The following is an 18,050-nucleotide window of genomic DNA, read 5'->3' on the forward strand; positions in this document are numbered from 1 at the left end:
GCACACTGTGACTTAAATAACTAAAATGTTGTTGTATTAACTATTGTATTATGTTTACTCAGGGTTTATTTTCATGAGAGCAAAAAGAGGATCTAAAAATTCAATAAACTAACCCCATTACCAGAACAAACATTTTGTAGTCCAATATTTATTTTTTTGCATCGGAAGATGCGCACGAGGTCCACACGCGCGCGCTTCCGTCTGTAGATGAATTACTGCTTCCGGTAGTTTTATTCTGAAGGGAAACACAAAGTTTGTTTATAGTCGTGGGTTATGCGATCCGTTTTTATATCCAAGACTCGATGTGCTTCTATGGTAAGTAAACGATACCTTACAAAGAATCGACATTTGTTTTTTGTCACGAATATGGCTTTGATTTGTACGTCAGTGTATTTGGCGCGTGCACATTCAAGCCGCGTTCACAATGACACATTTTGAGAATCCTACAAGATTCCCATAACCATAGATGATGCTGTTCAGACATTTAACACATTTTAAATACATAATATGTATATAGTAACGTTACCTCGTTTTAAATAGTTCCCCGTTTGCTTCGCTGTAATTCACGCGCTGCCGCCATCTTGTGTCTTTCTTTTTTATGCCCGTTTCCGTCTCCCACAGTGTCAATAATGTCTCCAAACTTCTCCACACTTATTGTGTCGCTCTAACTCGAAATAGTCGTTGTCAAAGACGAATCTTCATTAAATCGCTCTCTTAAATCCAACGCGTCGGTACAGAAATGTGCCCAAATACACGCAGCGCCACGAAGAAATCACAAAATAAACCCAAAATACTAAAGAACCCTCTCATATAATTTATGGATGCTACAGCTCGTAGTGTATGTTCTTATTATAACAAATTGAGCAATTTAGAAAGCATAAATATAACACTATTGAAGAGTTTTCTTTTGGAGACTTTCTATTGGCTGATGTTTTGAATAATAATGAGGCCGAAAGGTGTGAATGCTGTTTTGAGACTGTTTTAACAGTATTTTATAAATATAAGTATGTTTCATTATGTGTTTTGCGTAATATGAACATGTTTAACCATTTTTTGGATCCGTTTCGCAGGACTTAAAATATACCGTCGACCTGATTCGTGTTTCAATTAAGTATATAAAGGTGTTGCAATTGACTTTACCGCTGATAAGAAACTGCTTTAACGGGCAAGTTTCGTTTTCCTTCTATGAGACATTCCTGTGCTTGAAGTGGGAGATACTTGTTGCTTACAGATGTGCTGATTTCTTACTAGGCTTTCTCGTCCTTCGGGATGAGAAATGTAGAGGGCTTTGCTTTCATTTTGAAACAGGCCGCTCATGGATACGAGGCTTCTGATGCAAACCGGGTCACGGCCCCAACTACCCTGATGTTCAAAGGCAATACATATTAACCAAAATGTCAAATTAGTGCGCAGCATGATAGTTGCAGAAATTTACGTCTGATAGGGCTTTTAAAATGAGGCGTGGCAAGATGGCTTGCTAGCGCCACCTAGAACTGCCCAGACCGCTATTCAAAACGTACATGCACCAAATTTGGTAGGCTCATGGAACACCCCGAATCATTAAGAAAAGTCTCTTGGAGCCTATCTCTAAACCTAACAGGAAGTCAGTTATTTTTTTATTTCCTGTGCAATTTGGTAAATTTTTGCTATTTCCGGGCGTCGTTCTTTAACGTGGTGTCAGTGCGTGATGTAATTGTACGACATGACGTATAGTCTCTTTTTTTTCCGATGGTCTATCGATAGTGATGTTTATCGATAGTGATACCTCTGCTTGCCAATACACAGCCCTAGTATAATCCAGAAAAGAGATTATTTCCAGGAGCCCCGGGATCCCATGACTAAAAAAAGAGTGAAATAAACTCTCACTCCTGCAATACATCACATAAACAACAAAATACATCCCTAGTCTGAACTCTTCCTTTAGAAACACAACAAACGGACACTGATCTGCGTGTGTTACAGGTGACCCGCCCCGTCAACAACCAATGAGCTTCTCCGTCTGCAGCACGTTCACAAAGACCGTTACCATGACGACAGGAGGCGACCTGATGCACAGACCATCATTCATCCAAACTTGACTGAAGTGTTGAGTGCGTTGATGCATAAAAGGTTCGTCAGCGGACTGTAATGAAACACATCACATCAACAACACTCTAACATACACTCATAAACTTGTGATTTCACTTTTACAATATTGATTTGACACTGAGCGATAAGAGCAAAATGAAGACAAATGACATCATTTCCATCAATAAAACATGAGCAGTTTTCACCTGTTAGTGTTGATGTAGCACGTAAATAAACGATTCTATGACTGAATTTAAGAAAGAATCAATAAATAAAATTACATTTTAACTTTCTCTTTAATTCATTTTAACAACCTCAGTCGGGATTTTTGTGTTTTATTGCCCCAAGGCCAGGAAAAACGAATGTTTACACGTTAATCACAGTGTATACAGTATGATCCACTCGTATCCTTTGACCTTTGTAGTGGTTGGTGTGCCATAAAATTCCATAGACACACAAGAAATGACTTTTTGATAGCTGTCCACTGCCGTGACCTCGAAAGTAAAGCTTATAAACTTCATAAACATGCTCTGAGTAGTTACATTATTTTTCTTCTTTAACAGGGAATCCATAATCCTCTGACAGAAGTGATGTTAAGTCCACTCTTTATAGGGCACACACAGGTGACTACATTTACATTGTTTCATGTCTAGCAAAAACATTTTCCAATTTCATATGGACCTGAATTATTTCTAACACCCATGTCTTTTTCCCTTCTCTGGAGTCTTGAAGGAGTTTCAGACCTCTGCAAGGTTCTGCGTGGCTTGTCAGAGATGACTCTGCTGGAGAAGGAGGTGTTGAGTAGTCGTGTTCTGTGGGTGTGACGTGTTCTGATCTCTGATACAATGCAATGAGTCACCTTATCATGCATATTGAGGTCGTTTTTTTGTGAACACTCCACCAGTTGTTCTATTCAAATCTGAACGCTATAATTTTCAGGCGTTTACGGTCGGCTGTTGACGAGTGGTCAGATTCTGTGTAATGTGACTGATGAATGTGATTTGATGTCACAGGAGCTCATAGGAGGAAGTTCGGTGAGGCGTAACCGCACTGCAGTGTTTTCCACAGGCTTGCACTCCTTTCCTCTTCTTGCTGGATTCAGGAGAGACGTGACGGAGTCGCTCAGTGTCATGTGTGACCTCATCTACCTTCTGCTGAACGTGATCTTCACTCTCCTGCAGACTCTCCACGTGACTGTAGCCCTCGTCTATTGTGTGATAAACGCCGTCTTCACTCCACCAGGAGATTTCCTCCATATCCCGCACACTCTCTCAGATGCACTCGAGATTCCAGGTGCCTCGTGATCATCAAAAGTCAAATATTTCGATGTCCTCTTGTTTTAAAGGCATGTGCTCTTCATCTGAGATCTCCTCGGGTTCATCAAAAGTCTCTTCAATTTTGCGCGAGGTCTCATGTTCCTCTGAGAGATCTCCTGAAAAGACAAATACACTGCCCGTCCAAAAATAATTCACCACCTGGGCAGTGCTATGATCTGGTTTTGCTGCAGTTGGTCAGGTCTAGGTTCAGCAACGTTCTGTGCCCAAAGAATGAGGTCAGCTCACTACCTGAATATACTGAATGACAAGGTTATTCCATCAACAGATTTTTTTCTTCCATGATGGCACGGGCATATTCCAAGATGACAATGCCAGGATTCACCGGGCTCGAATTGTGCAAGAGTGCTTCAGGGAACATGAGGCATCATTTTCACACATGGATTGGCCACCACAGAGTCCAGATGACCTCAACCCGGTCCGACTCTCCCATCATCAATACAAGATACGGACAACACATGAATGCAACTCTGGACGGGAATAAATGTTGTGACATTGCATATTCTAATCGCAACGATTCCACGGCGAATGCATGTGTGCCGTAATCAACGCTACAGACCGTCCAACGAAATATAGTCTGACAAAAACATGATTGACATTAAACAGATATTTTCTCCTCAAAAGTCTTTGACCGTAACAGCAACACTTTTTGACACGTTATCTGTTTATTTACATTCATATGATCATTTTTAAAAGTTATTAAATAATGGAATGATTTCAGTAATACTTTTTGCATTTTGTTAAGGAAAGTGTGATGTAATGACTGGTATTATTGACTCATTTTAGTTCTTTAGTTATGATTTTATTATAAACTCTATAAAGTCACTATTATAACATTTCAAATCACATGTTGTCAAGCGTTAATGAATGCTGCTGCAATAAAAATCACATTTTGTAAATGGGTGTTCTTCAATGATATGGTTTGTTTTCAATTTACATAAGTAAAATAGTATCATTGAAATAGTTTACAGAAAGTATTTATTCTTCTAACTGCAAAAATGTTGACAGGATTGTCCAAGGGAAATGATAAGTTACTGGGCAAGATGTTCTCTGTCTGCATTGTCCATGGAGGAGTGGGACCCCGTGTGCTGTCCAGACGGCTGTTTGTCCAGCTGTCAGGTCTCCCTGCTACTCCTGTTTTAAGAAATTACAATCTTATTAATGCCCTGTTGTGTTGTCAATAAATGCTACGTCTGGGCCCTCTTATGGCATTGAGGTAATAATTACACACTAAACTTGCATATAAGAAAAAAAAAACAGGGGTAACTGTTCTGTGTTCATGTTTTTTGAAGAGCCGGTCACTACAATGTTGACTTTCAATTAACAACGACTGATGTTTTTGATGGGCAGTAGCCTATACTGAAGTGGTGTTTTTAATAGCCATTTTTTTTATTTTAAATGTACAACTTAAGTTTGGTTGTAAATATATATATATTTGTATGAATGTAGGCCTATACTATTCGTTCTTAAAACCTTTTGAATCCGCTTAATGCTTAAATGTCTGAAATTATCTTTGTGTTTCTTACAACATGAGTAATGGTAGAACGGTACGTTTTGATATTTTTAAGCACACCTTTCTTTGTCAAGACATAGAGTAGTAAACAGATATAGTTTACAATTAATCGACAAATATTGCCCAAGTTATTGCATAAATAATAGGAACTACAATGAGTGGCATGCTAAATATTTTGGAATGCTGCTGAATGTTGGTTCTTTGTGTGAATATGTTGTAGTAAATAAAAAGAAGCAACCGTACTGTCTTTTCAATACTTTTATATGTATATGTCTTTTCCTCCTTTATGAGAGCAGATTATTTATCTCACCGTTTGAGCGTGATGGTTTTCATAAAATGTCAAAACGGAATGGAATTATTTGCACATCTCATGTTTCTGTAAATAGGGTTTGTAGTACAGATGAAAGCGTGTACTGTAGATGTTTAAGAGGGAAGAAAAGACATCCGGATTAAATAATCAAGGTTGTGGTGATTTGAGCAATTCCTAACACATAGGCTAAGTATCTTAACTTGCGAATAGATCTGAAAATATTATTAAATAATTATGTGGATATTATTTTAATAATTATCTTTAATAAATGATGTTTGGTGTAACGTTGATAATTATTTCGTAAATGAGAGACTGCATTCGTGTTCATTAATTGAGAAACAGAATTAGATATGTTTCCCACTGAGCTTTGGTTGGTTCTGGTTCCGACGTAAATCAAACCAGATGTTCAGAAATGAACAATGCTCGAAAATAAAAAGACAGAGAAAAGGTCAATATAACAGCTCCGAGGATGAAGCCGGTAACATCGGTGAAATTACAGACCGTAACCAAACAAATTCAGTTATATCCGTTTGACTGAATTTTTTTAGATAACTATAAATAATGCAATGACCCCCTCTGCTGGACTCTTCATATATTGCGGACTCTTAATTTCAAAATATAAACGACCATAAGTGACTCCACAATTCAAATACATAATTTTAAATAGCACAATAATTTTAATTAATAAATGATCGAATATTGATGAAATCATGTTGAATTGAAGCGCACACATGTACCTTTCATAACTTCTATTCTGAAAGTCGTCAGTTTTCCGCCATGTTGGATCTGTGTAGGGTGAAAGCATGGCGTTTGATATGAGATTACCAGCATTCCCCAAATGCATTTCATTACCAACAACATCACAATCACAGGATGACATACGACTGGTGGTCCCCGGAGAAGTGATTACATCTGACACTGGTTTTACGGGGTAAAGACATTCATAACATAGAGCTTGTTAATCGACGTCACGCCGTGTTGAATGTTGCGCCATCTTGGGAGGATGGCTGCTAGGGTGTTCAATGCATGTTTTTGTTTGTCTTGTTTGATTAGGAAATATAACTATGGTCGGTCTTGCTGTGTTAACTCTTTCCCCGCCATTGATGAGTTATCTCGTCATTTCAAATCCAACGGTGTTTCGAGTCACCGAGGATTTAGTCAAAACCAACAAGGCTCGCACACGGATCTGACTCGAACAGGGTGTCCGCGGATCCTTAGAATGTCTTTAAAAGTCTTAAATTCCATAATGTCAAAATAAGGCCTTAATTAGCATTAAAATGTCTCAAATCCGCGTTTCCAAGGTCTTAGAAATGCAGTCGAACCGACACCGTAAAGAAGATTTTAGTTTCGTTTCGAACCAACTAACAAATGACGAGTTCGCGGGGGGTTCGTTAGGTGAGTGGACTGGACATTACCACACGGAGAAAAGTTTGAGCTTTAGCCATGGGGAAGTGCAAACTTGTTGCTATGAAATTGGTCTTAAATTTTATTCTGCACGGTATTAAAAAGGTCTTAAAAAGTCTTTAATCTAACTCTCAGAAGCCTGCAGATACCCTGCTCGAAACACCAAGGATTTAGTGAGAGCCACGGTTCCCCCGCCAAAGACTTTGTACTGTTGTACAGCAGGTGGCGCTGTTACACATCTTTGAAAAGAATGTATATATGTTATCTGGTTTTGGTGTACTTATTTTATCTGTTTCTAATCTAATCTGGGCGGAGTCTTTGACAAAAAGATAATATTTTAGCTGTTCCTTCCCACATTTAAGAGGGGATAAAAAAGAACAAGCGAAGATGTAAGAACACCGTTTCTTTAGTTTAAAAGCAGTGACTCTGTTCTTTCATTTGATATATTATTTGTCCATATATTCATTACAGAAAATGTACTGTGAGCCATCACATTTTAGTGAAAATGTTCAAAAATGCTGGCACTGACTGTCAACTTCTTTTTTAACGGCTGGCGGGAAAGAGTTAAAAACTGCAATAGCATTACGCAGAGTCTTTCAGGAAAAGCCCCTGGTTCTTTCACTTTCGATTTCTACGTACCTCATACAAAACAAGTAACGGTACATAATATCAAAACAATAATAGCTTTTCCTGTGGCTCAGTGGTTAGAGCATGGTGCTAGCAACACCTGGTCATGGGTTCGATCCCAGCGGATTGCACAAAGTCAGGTACAATGCAGTGCAAGGTGGGTTGGATGTGCGCATAGTCAACATAAAGCCGGCTAGGGGTGTTCGGCTCTGGGTTTTTTGGAGCCGACTCCGATTCTCGACTCCCACTTTTGGAGTCGATGGAATCGACACTTCAACTCCATTTACTGTCATTCGAAACGGGGTCAGGAATACGAATATAAAATAAATGAATGGAACTTCACAAGTTTGGGCACTTTTGACTGGCAACCAAACTGCGGCATCTCCAAAGTCACTAGCAAATACACATGCATTTGTGCAACAAGCACACCATCACAGAGAGTTTTTGTGCTGCCCCCTTTCTGGTCTTAAACGGATGTGGTTTTCCATGCTCACGCAACGCAAGGACATGACGGCTCAGGTGTAACCGTATAGACGGTGTAGCTAAGACATTTCGTTTATATTTATTATTTTTACTTTGCATAGTTACAGTCAGACAAATGAAGTTTTGTAGACCGAGTTTCATTGTTTTGTATCAAGTCTCCGTAAATGTGCGCTAAACAAGCCTAAAACGTTTTTTATTTATTTTCGTTCAAGAATTCATTAATGTGTTCACCCTTGGCTACTTTGTGTTCGTTTCTTAATGTTACTCATTGCCTTTCTGTGTTGGCTATTTAACAATCAAACGTTTTTAAATAGAACAACTTGTCATTTTCAAACCATCAATATATATGCTATAATAATAACCCAACAAGAATTTAATATGTGATTTGTAACTTCCTGGCTGTTGCTGTTTTCTACGCTTTTATTATTTATAATTTGTTTGCACAAACTTGATTTTGATTTGTCCACCTATGCGCACAGACTCACATTTAAGCACACCGCGGCGCATTCATTCAAACAGTTGTTTAGAGAAATAAAAGCTTGAAGTTGGACAGATGAAATATAGGAGAGTTTTTAATAAGAAGGTGAGAATTTAATGTGATCGGATTGAAGGTGAAGAATGAACGGGAAATATTGCGTGCCCTTTTGTGAGAGTATCTGATTACGGCAGAGTTTTGGATCGGATGTAAACGGGTACAGTGAGAGAGAGAGTGGAGGTATGACTTTTACCTTAACCATTATTGGTTCTTAAATGTTATTCGTTGCTTTGCGCCCATCACAAAGACAATTAAACCGATTTGAGTCAATGACAACATAAAAAATTACAGAGTCGAAAAAGAATCGGCGAGAGTTGATTCCTGTCTTGGAGTCGAATCCGACTTTAGGGACATTAAGAGTCGAGGAATCTACTCTTTTGGAGTCGACTCCCCAATCCCTATCCCAATCTCTCTACGTCATGCACACGCTTGTTATAAATGCAGAGCGGCCGCTTCATTCCGAACATCATTTTGCGAGTCATCTTTATGTATCCAGAGAGTCTGTGAAAAATTGACGTCAAACGCAGATGTTTTGCTACTCAAAAACGCGTGTTGTGTCAGTTTTTATTAAGTGGGGAATTGAACAGCGTTTTGTAACGTATACAAGAAAATCCCGAGTCTGGAAGTTGAGACGTCTATATGATATGCTTTAACATGTGTGATTTAATGGCTTGAAACTATACAAATGGTCACAAATCAAGTCACTGTCTAATATAAACACGTTGAAGTCTCTACTGAAGAGGGTGCATGCAGTCTTCCTTCTTTTTTGTCCTTGGCTGATCACATGCCTTTAAACAAGGAATAGTTCACCCAAAAATGGTCCCCAACCCACTGACTTGACCGTAGTCATTTTTATTACAACTTTGTAAAGTCAATGGGGACCAAAAAAGAAGTCGTGACTTTATTTGTGACCATTTGTATATGTGTATAATGTGAGCGTTTTATTTTTCAGCTGTGTCAAGGTGTTCTTGTAGTGGTTTCACCATCTCTAGTGAAGAGACAGAAATCTCATTTCCACAATCTACCATGTGGTGCCTCCATCATCCTGGGAAACAATGGTTATGTGTGGCTGTATCCCACACCCGACCAGCAGGATGAAGAGGCTGGAGGATGTCATTTCACCAGCTTAGAGGTCAGACTTTCATCATTTTACTGTATGTTCACAGTTACTAACCCTGTGTGTACTAATGATTCTTTCTCTTTGGTCTCTGTTAGCCCGTGTCCCGGTCAGATCGAGAGGTGATTTCTCGCTTGAGGAATTGTTTGTTGGCTCTGGCAGCTCATATGGTTTTGCTGTATGACACAAGTGTGATTTACTGCTATGAGTCTTCTCTTTCACATCAGGTAGAGTTCATCAGCATCTCTCGTGATTTGATTTGATTTGATTTGATGAACAGCTTGTGTCTTATTGAACCGCTGCTGTTCTCATTTAAATGTCTTTGTCTCTCTGTAGATTAAAGATATCCTGAAACCAGAGGTGATGGAGGAGATTGCTCTGGAGACACGCCTGCGACTTGTTCAGCAGTAGGCTAAAGTATTTTAAAAATTTGCTTTGACTAATAACTGTGATGTTTATTTTAAGATCTGCGCTGTAACATACCAGCGACTGTTTTGGAATAAAAACATTTATCTGAAGACAGGTGCCTTATTGTTTCTATTACAAACGAAGCAGTCAGTGTCAAGCTTTTGTACGTTTTTTGTATAATTAAAAAACTACAGTCAGAACTGAATGTTAGCATTGCATTTAAGTCCACTATAAAATGGTTGTGTTTTATTTAAAAAGAGCACAATAATATTATCACTATATAGATGGACGCGCATCCGTGTTCGTTTATCGGTTTAAAAAAATGCGAATTAATTTTTAAGTTCATATTAATTGTAATAAAATGATCTACTCTGACGTTACCAGGACTGTGATTATACTTCTGAGCAGAAAGTATGCCTGATAGCAAGAGAGCAAGTCAAAACCATTGAAACACTGTTAAAAACAGTTGATATGTCAATGCTAATGTCATCGAATATATCGCTTTTGCACCCGCAAAAATGTTGATACCCAGCATGCATTGCGGCACGAAGCTTTCTTTTGTTGATTATCACCATTGTCGAGTTTCATATGCTGATTCTTGATGTCTAATTGAGTCAATAATGTATCGAATTATTTTTATGAGGTTTTCTTTTAATGCGTAGAAGTATAATGTGTAGAAATATAATGCATAGAACTATATACATAGCCTAGATAGAAGTGTGATAGTCATTGCTTTAACTTAACACTGCAGTGCACAATCATTCAAAAATGTCACAACACTTATTTATAAAGCACAATGTAAATTGATCCAAAGTGCTGTACAGAGTACAAAACAGATACATTTACAATTACAGATTACCAGTAAAAAATGAAGGTAAGTATGCCTCCTCAAGGGCCGCCCACACAAAGCGCTGCTCCTCCTGCCCATCCTCTAACTCCTCCCCCTCAGCCATACCTCCTGCAGGAGGAGTATCTTGGAGTGGAGACGGGGTGGGTGTGCAGGGCGGCGTTCCCAATGGTAGCGGTGGGAGAATGCCATGGGATGCAGCACCAGGAGGGGGTGGTGGATTCCACAATATAAAGGTGTTTTCGTTATCTGAAAATGGATTACAAGTTTTATCACAATTCTCTTTCGTGATAACTATATCAGTTTTCCCCCATGGACTGAAATCAATATACAGGCTTTCTATTTGACCAGCTTTGAGAAGTAAATAACTAAGAGGCAATAATCAAATATTGCATAAATCCTTACCAATAAATGATAAGGTTTCATCTGACATTTTTGTTTTCATATATTCTTATTCTGTGACCGTATTTACATTGTGTGGTTTTTTTTTGTGATTGTATACATTTTGGGCCTTTTTAAGAAAACAAAATTGTTCCATCTACAAAATTGAACTCTATCTTTAATAAGGTTCTATCTATGAGCCAATCGACACTTTGAATACACAAGAGGAACAATCAGGATCAACTTTCTGTGTCATGTGATTGGACAATGGCCGTTTCTCAATAGAGAAAAGATTCTTCAGCTATCTTTTGTCCTCGTGTTCTTGCTCTAAGTCATCATTAACCGTCAAAGTCGGCTTCCAATACTCAAGAACACAAGAACAGAGAACGCATGGAAGACTTGCACACACCGAACCTGCTTGAAGTCCCAGAAGTCATTGCTGCACATCCATCCAAGTCTGTTCTTTAAGAAACGGCCAATGCCACTCAACACAATGTTTAGAAGAAACCTCAATGTTGTCTATTTTATTGCTAATCTTGTCAAGGAGAGCAGCTCAGATTACAGATAATTTCAGTGTTTTTTGTTTTTGTTTTAGGTTTTGCTGAAGACACAACACTAGCCAGCAGCACTAGCTTCCTAACTCCTATGTTTACACCCTCATAATGCGATTACAATAAGATTTTGCCAATATCACAATTACATTTTCCCTCATGTAAACAATCATGATTATTCTGCTTGTGTTTGTGTCACACACCATAAGTGGTACTCTTAGTAAACATGACATTCTAAAGGTTTCCTGTCAACAAAACTCGCTGAAAGCACTTTCTGTGGAATAAAGTTCAGGTCTGATGTATTCCTGTAGCTGCTTTCTGTCTAAACCAAAGGAAACTTCATGGTGCCTGCAACATGTGTTTAATTACCCACCCTAGTCCTTCCTAAAATGAACATCTACACTAGATAAACATTTAGGATTTACCACTACCTTTTATGCTTAACTTGAACAAGAACATTTTTTTGGCCTAAAATATGTAATAAATGTCATGGAAAGCATTGTCACCTTTTATGCATGTCAACACATTATTATCAAAATAATTCTACGTTTTAAAACCAATTCTAAGTAAACTACTTGTGTTTCTTAAAACTTATTGCTTGCATTAATGTTTTGCAAGATAGAACCTTATAATTCTGAGCAGAAAGAATCCATGATAGCAAGAGAGCAGGTGACAACCATTGAATCAATGTTAAGAACCTTATAATTCCGAGGTGATGAAATTCATCTGTGTTCATGACCTGATGTACAATTATTTAGTTTATTATTCCAGGGGCTCGTGAAATCTGAAGTCTGAGCCTCATACCTGATTCTGTCTCCATATCCGCTTCCCACTCCCGGGGGGAATCCTGGCTCTGGTTGTTTTCTTCTTCATAAATTGAAATAAAATGAATTAATTCAATTAAAAAGAAATAAAAGCCAATGACAGTCAATTGCAAAACACGTTTTCTCATAGCAATAGTTTCATCGTTAACTTTGTTTTTCAAAAACTCTTACAGTAAAACTTACTTTTGCCGTGATATAGGGTCAATCCTGCTTCTCTCTCTCCCTCGGCATAAGAGACCCCAAAAAGCTCTTGACTACACAAAGACATCATTTATTATTCATTTTAGCATAAATAAAATTAAAAGACATCTGACCTCACTGTTTTCGGCTTTTACTTGAAATAACGTCGGCATGCAGGCCTGTAGGGCTTCATCCTTTTCTTTTCACTGATTCACAGACACACAAAAAAAAACATATATATATAGATATATATACGTATACACTCACCTAAAGGATTATTAGGAACACCATACTAATACGGTGTTTGACCCCCTTTCGCCTTCAGAACTGCCTTAATTCTACGTGGCATTGATTCAACAAGGTGCTGAAAGCATTCTTTAGAAATGTTGGCCCATATTGATAGGATAGCATCTTGCAGTTGATGGAGATTTGTGGGATGCACATCCAGGGCACGAAGCTCCCGTTCCACCACATCCCAAAGATGTTCTATCGGGTTGAGATCTGGTGACTGTGGGGGCCATTCTAGTACAGTGAACTCATTGTCATGTTCAAGAAACCAATTTGAAATGATTCGAGCTTTGTGACATGGTGCATTATCCTGCTGGAAGTAGCCATTAGAGGATGGGTACATGGTGGTCATAAAGGGATGGACATGGTCAGAAACAATGCTCAGGTAGGCCGTGGCATTTAAACGATGCCCAATTGGCACTAAGGGGCCTAAAGTGTGCCAAGAAAACATCCCCCACACCATTACACCACCACCACCAGCCTGCACAGTGGTAACAAGGCATGATGGATCCATGTTCTCATTCTGTTTACGCCAAATTCTGACTCTACCATTTGAATGTCTCAACAGAAATCGAGACTCATCAGACCAGGCAACATTTTTCCAGTCTTCAACTGTCCAATTTTGGTGAGCTCGTGCAAATTGTAGCCTCTTTTTCCTATTTGTAGTGGAGATGAGTGGTACCCGGTGGGGTCTTCTGCTGTTGTAGCCCATCTGCCTCAAGGTTGTGCGTGTTGTGGCTTCACAAATGCTTTGCTGCATACCTCGGTTGTAACGAGTGGTTATTTCAGTCAAAGTTGCTCTTCTATCAGCTTGAATCAGTCGGCCCATTCTCCTCTGACCTCTAGCATCAACAAGGCATTTTCGCCCACAGGACTGCCGCATACTGGATGTTTTTCCCTTTTCACACCATTCTTTGTAAACCCTAGAAATGGTTGTGCGTGAAAATCCCAGTAACTGAGCAGATTGTGAAATACTCAGACCGGCCCGTCTGGCACCAACAACCATGCCACGCTCAAAATTGCTTAAATCACCTTTCTTTCCCATTCTGACATTCAGTTTGGAGTTCAGGAGATTGTCTTGACCAGGACCACACCCCTAAATGCATTGAAGCAACTGCCATGTGATTGGTTGATTAGATAATTGCATTAATGAGAAATTGAACAGGTGTTCCTAATAATCCTTTAGGTGAGTGTATATATATAAACAGTATATGGGCTTGCACAGCAACTCTTGAAAAAAGTAATTCCAGTAATAAACCATACCTTTCCTTTTCAGACACCTTACCCAGAACCTGGGTAAAGACCTGAGGGTATCTTTACACGCAGCATTCAGGAACGGTTATTTACAGACGTGGGCAAAACAGACTGAAAGCTTTTCATAACTGTAAAGAGCTTATAAAAGGTAAACTAAACTTTTAGGATACGTTGGAATAAACCAATTTGTAGTCCCTCGCTTTTCAATATAAAAATGTGGGTTTTTCACCTATGAAGGAAAATAATCTGTTTTAGTTTTGGCAAATAGCATAAATTAGTATAAATTAATAAAAAACAATTGCATTGCATAAATGTAAAAATGTTCCTGTGTATAAGTAAACACACATTCTCCACATAATAACAAACATTTTCTTGCACACTGATGGAATCTGCTGGTCTTGAAGGAAGAATAATGCACGTGTAGACACACATCTGTTCAATTTACCACTTCATGCTGTATTTTCGTCCTTTTTGTAAATGACTCATGTGGACCGTCGTTAAGGCACAAAATGCATGACAGTCTCAAATAATCACAGTATTAGCTTGTATAGTCTAAATTCTAGGACCTTGTGCACGTGCACTCAAAAAAATCTAGAAAGTTCATGATGTCATTCTACACTTCAGCCTCTCCTCAAAACTCTTGTCCATAAGTAAAAAAAACAAATCGAGCAAATTCGATTACAAACAAATATGATATTGTTGGCTAAAATGGGGTATCCTTTTTGTTTGTTTGTTTATTTATTTAATTTATATATAATGACTAATGTACTCTGTCTTTTTATTATATTTTGGTTTACCTTTAATGTTTTTCATTGTATTGTTGTATTATGGCATTGATAAAAAAGTTGGGCACTAATTGGCACTCTAGGTGTAAATAGCAATGGATACTATTTACAGCGACAGATGTTATTTACACAAAGTTTAAATAGCAGTATGGTTCTCTTTACACGAAGTGAATGTAGCAGCAATTACACTTACTGAAAATAGCTGTATTTTCTTTGGATTAAGTGTAAATAGAAGTTTGGTACTAATAAATACTGGCAGATACTATTTGCACTATTTGAGTGTAATCATTATATTTATAAAACTTGTAAGAATTATGGTAAATTGAGATAATAAAGCCCTACACCTGCCCCCAACCTTACCCTAAACCTAAACTTTATGAATAAAACTTCATTTTAAGTTTTTAATTAATTTTATTGAAAACAAATGCCTTCATGATCATATATGTGATGGAAAAAGATAAAAGAAAAAATAAACTTGAATTTAGTTTTACTTTTTTCTTAATTAATCTAATACAGGTTCTTCTAAACACACTGGTAGATTATTTTCCTTGTAGTAGGCTTAGTTTTTTAAACCTGAAAAAGTCCAGTGTAAAGAGATTTATCTCAGCATCCTTCTTGTCATACATTTCATCACTAATTAAATGCCTTTTATATAGTTGCCCTGATAAACAAATGTTGTCCTATTTGATGGCAAGAAGTTTTTATCACTGTATTGCATTACATTATTTACCTCAAATGTATATCTATATATTTAGAAAATATCATCTGAAAATCATCCGTTTATATAAGATGGTTCATTACTAACTATAGAGCCAATTAAACAACCTTAGTTGTTCGGACAGTTCATTCGTGTGCACATTCAATTCAATTCAATTCAATTTTATTTATATAGCGCTTTTCACAATGTGCATTGTTCCAAAGCAGCTTTACAGGAGCAAATAAGAAAAACACAGAAAGGTAAAACACAGCACAGTGCATGGTGTTTATAGACCAAGCACGATCATTATAATAAATAATATCTAATAAATAAATGAATAAATAAATAAATAAATAAATAAATGCAGTCTCCCGGTGAGCAAGCCAACACTGCACTGCTCTGCTGCATTAAAAAGGAAAGTATCCCACTTTACTCCATGACAAAAGACTACACTGTATTGATTAAAGTTTGCACAAAAACTACAAAACTGCTAAGATACGTTGAGAACAGTAAGCTTATTATTGTAATGTAGAAATAAGTTGTTAATTTAGCGGAGCACCTCTTTAAGTGAATAAATGACGTTTGTTGAAACAGTGCCACCTGCTGACAAGATCAACAACGAGCGCTTCAGAGATGCGTGTATTGAATGAACGTGTAGAACTACGGTCATGTAGCACGACTCGCATCTTTAAGACATATTTAAACACCTCTTCTTGTTCTTCTTGTTTGTGAAATGAAGTGTTTTTAGCCCTCACAAAGATGAGCATCTCAAGCAGTCTTGATGAGTAAAGAGGAAGATAAACGACAGTGTCACATCAATGTTCACAATCAATTACACATCAATGGTATCAATGACCTTGCTGATAAAGTTGATTTCTTCCCATTAGTCCTCTACAACTGTGGGTATCAGGCTGTCAAACTGGATTACATATTAAAAATGTTAACACTTTAGCTGTAGACTTTTCTATATTGATGTAAAGGTATTTTCATTCATATTTGACCTCTGATACGAAAGCTGTAAAAACATCTATGCTACTGAAAAAATTCGGTATGAAATACAATATGATTTTCATTTGTGTTTATTATTACATTATTTATATTGTATGTTTTATGTTTTGTTTTTCTTTTTTATTTAAAGTTACATTTTGGGTACTTTTTGTTGAGGGTGGCCAGCCGTCTGAAGAAATTTTAAAATACGCTAGCCGCAGGCAAATAACGGCTACTGAAGATGACGTTTAAATCAGGAGCTTGAATGTAGTATGTTTTCATAAAACAAACATGACAAAACAGTGCAAATGTACAACTACTGACCATAACAAACTAAATCACACAATAAACGTAATTACATAATAAACTTGTACAAATAAATGAACTTTGCATGTGTACATAAGAGCTCAGACGCATCTCAGCCTGCACACGGGAATGATAAGGATATATACACGATCACGGGGAAAGGGACCTTCCTCTCGCACACTCCCAAATACGTCGAAGAGGACGCTGTCTCCAAAATCAACCTCCATCTTCACGGTCTCTCAATTAAGTCCTCCAGCCTGTTGTATGGGACGGGGCTTATATGTGTTGCTCCGCCCCATAACTCGTCTCATTGGTTAATTCAAAATAATGACGTCAACACCAGGAACTGAGTTTTTTATTTAACAAAAACATATTTATCACAGATCTTGCTGCTTCAGTACACAAAATCAATAGAAAAATCAATACAAATTTAAACAATTTTCTTTCATGGACGAAATATATGACACACGTATAACAGGTTCAACTAGATGAGGTTAAAGTTTGTGAACAAACTTTATGTTGGCTTGAGAAAGACAGAGGGAGAGATAGAGGGAGAGAGACCACAACCAGGCAAAATGTATGTGGTTTATTAAGTTTCTTATTAGAACTTATTAGCTTTTGCTGGATGGATGGATGGACGGACGGATGTACGGATAGATAGATAGATAGATAGATAGATAGATAGATAGATAGATAGATAGATAGATAGATAGATAGATAGATAGATAGATAGATAGATAGATATGAGTGACCTATGAGTGAAACGAACCAACTCCCGTGTCTCTATGATGTTCTGATGCAGAGATATACATATTGCTAATCGGTTGCTAGGCTAACATGTTTGGTTGCTATGGGCGTGGCTTGGCGTCTGCAATTGTTAGTACTCTAGCCTATGAGTGAAACATGGCACATAACTGTCCCATGTTGAATAACTTCGCAGTACAACCACTTAGAGACAAGGGGGTGGGCTCATTTTACTCAGGCAACCAATCAGTATCCCAGGAACTTCCTTAAGCTACGAAGTCACGCCCATAGCAACCATTTACAGCAACCTAGCAACCGCTCCCATAGACTCCCATTATAAAAAGTCCAGATGGATATCTTTGCAACACAGTGTCGTAGAGACAAGGGGGTGGGCTCATTTGGCTCAGG

At 37.9% G+C, this 18,050-nt stretch overlaps 1 protein-coding gene and 1 long non-coding RNA gene across 2 annotated transcripts; both read left to right on the plus strand.

Moving 5' to 3' along the window:
* Nucleotides 1-1,271: 1,271 nt before the first annotated feature.
* Nucleotides 1,272-4,238, plus strand: LOC130546707 (uncharacterized). Its single transcript, XR_008961808.1, has 3 exons — nt 1,272-2,109; nt 2,631-2,690; nt 2,800-4,238. It is a non-coding gene; the product is annotated as an uncharacterized LOC130546707 (long non-coding RNA).
* Nucleotides 4,239-7,322: 3,084 nt separating this feature from the next.
* Nucleotides 7,323-9,801, plus strand: LOC130551143 (exosome complex component RRP4-like). The gene is made up of 4 exons (XM_057328694.1): nt 7,323-7,412; nt 9,226-9,405; nt 9,489-9,617; nt 9,727-9,801. Exons 1-4 carry the CDS (start codon nt 7,362-7,364, stop codon nt 9,799-9,801), a joined length of 435 nt encoding a protein of 144 aa, XP_057184677.1. The 5' UTR covers nt 7,323-7,361.
* The last annotated feature ends 8,249 nt before the right edge of the window (nt 9,802-18,050 follow it).

The sequence above is a fragment of the Triplophysa rosa genome, linkage group LG2 (assembly GCF_024868665.1).
Source record: "Triplophysa rosa linkage group LG2, Trosa_1v2, whole genome shotgun sequence".
Classification (NCBI taxonomy): domain Eukaryota; kingdom Metazoa; phylum Chordata; class Actinopteri; order Cypriniformes; family Nemacheilidae; genus Triplophysa; species Triplophysa rosa.

Excerpts from the sequence above, each read along its gene's own strand:
- LOC130551143 (XM_057328694.1), top strand. The coding sequence starts at position 7,362 with ATGGGTTCGATCCCAGCGGATTGCACAAAGTCAGGTACAATGCAGTGC. Across the intron at positions 9,406-9,488 it reads GTCATTTCACCAGCTTAGAG|CCCGTGTCCCGGTCAGATCG; the intron begins GTCAGACTTTCA and ends GGTCTCTGTTAG. Across the intron at positions 9,618-9,726 it reads AGTCTTCTCTTTCACATCAG|ATTAAAGATATCCTGAAACC; the intron begins GTAGAGTTCATC and ends GTCTCTCTGTAG.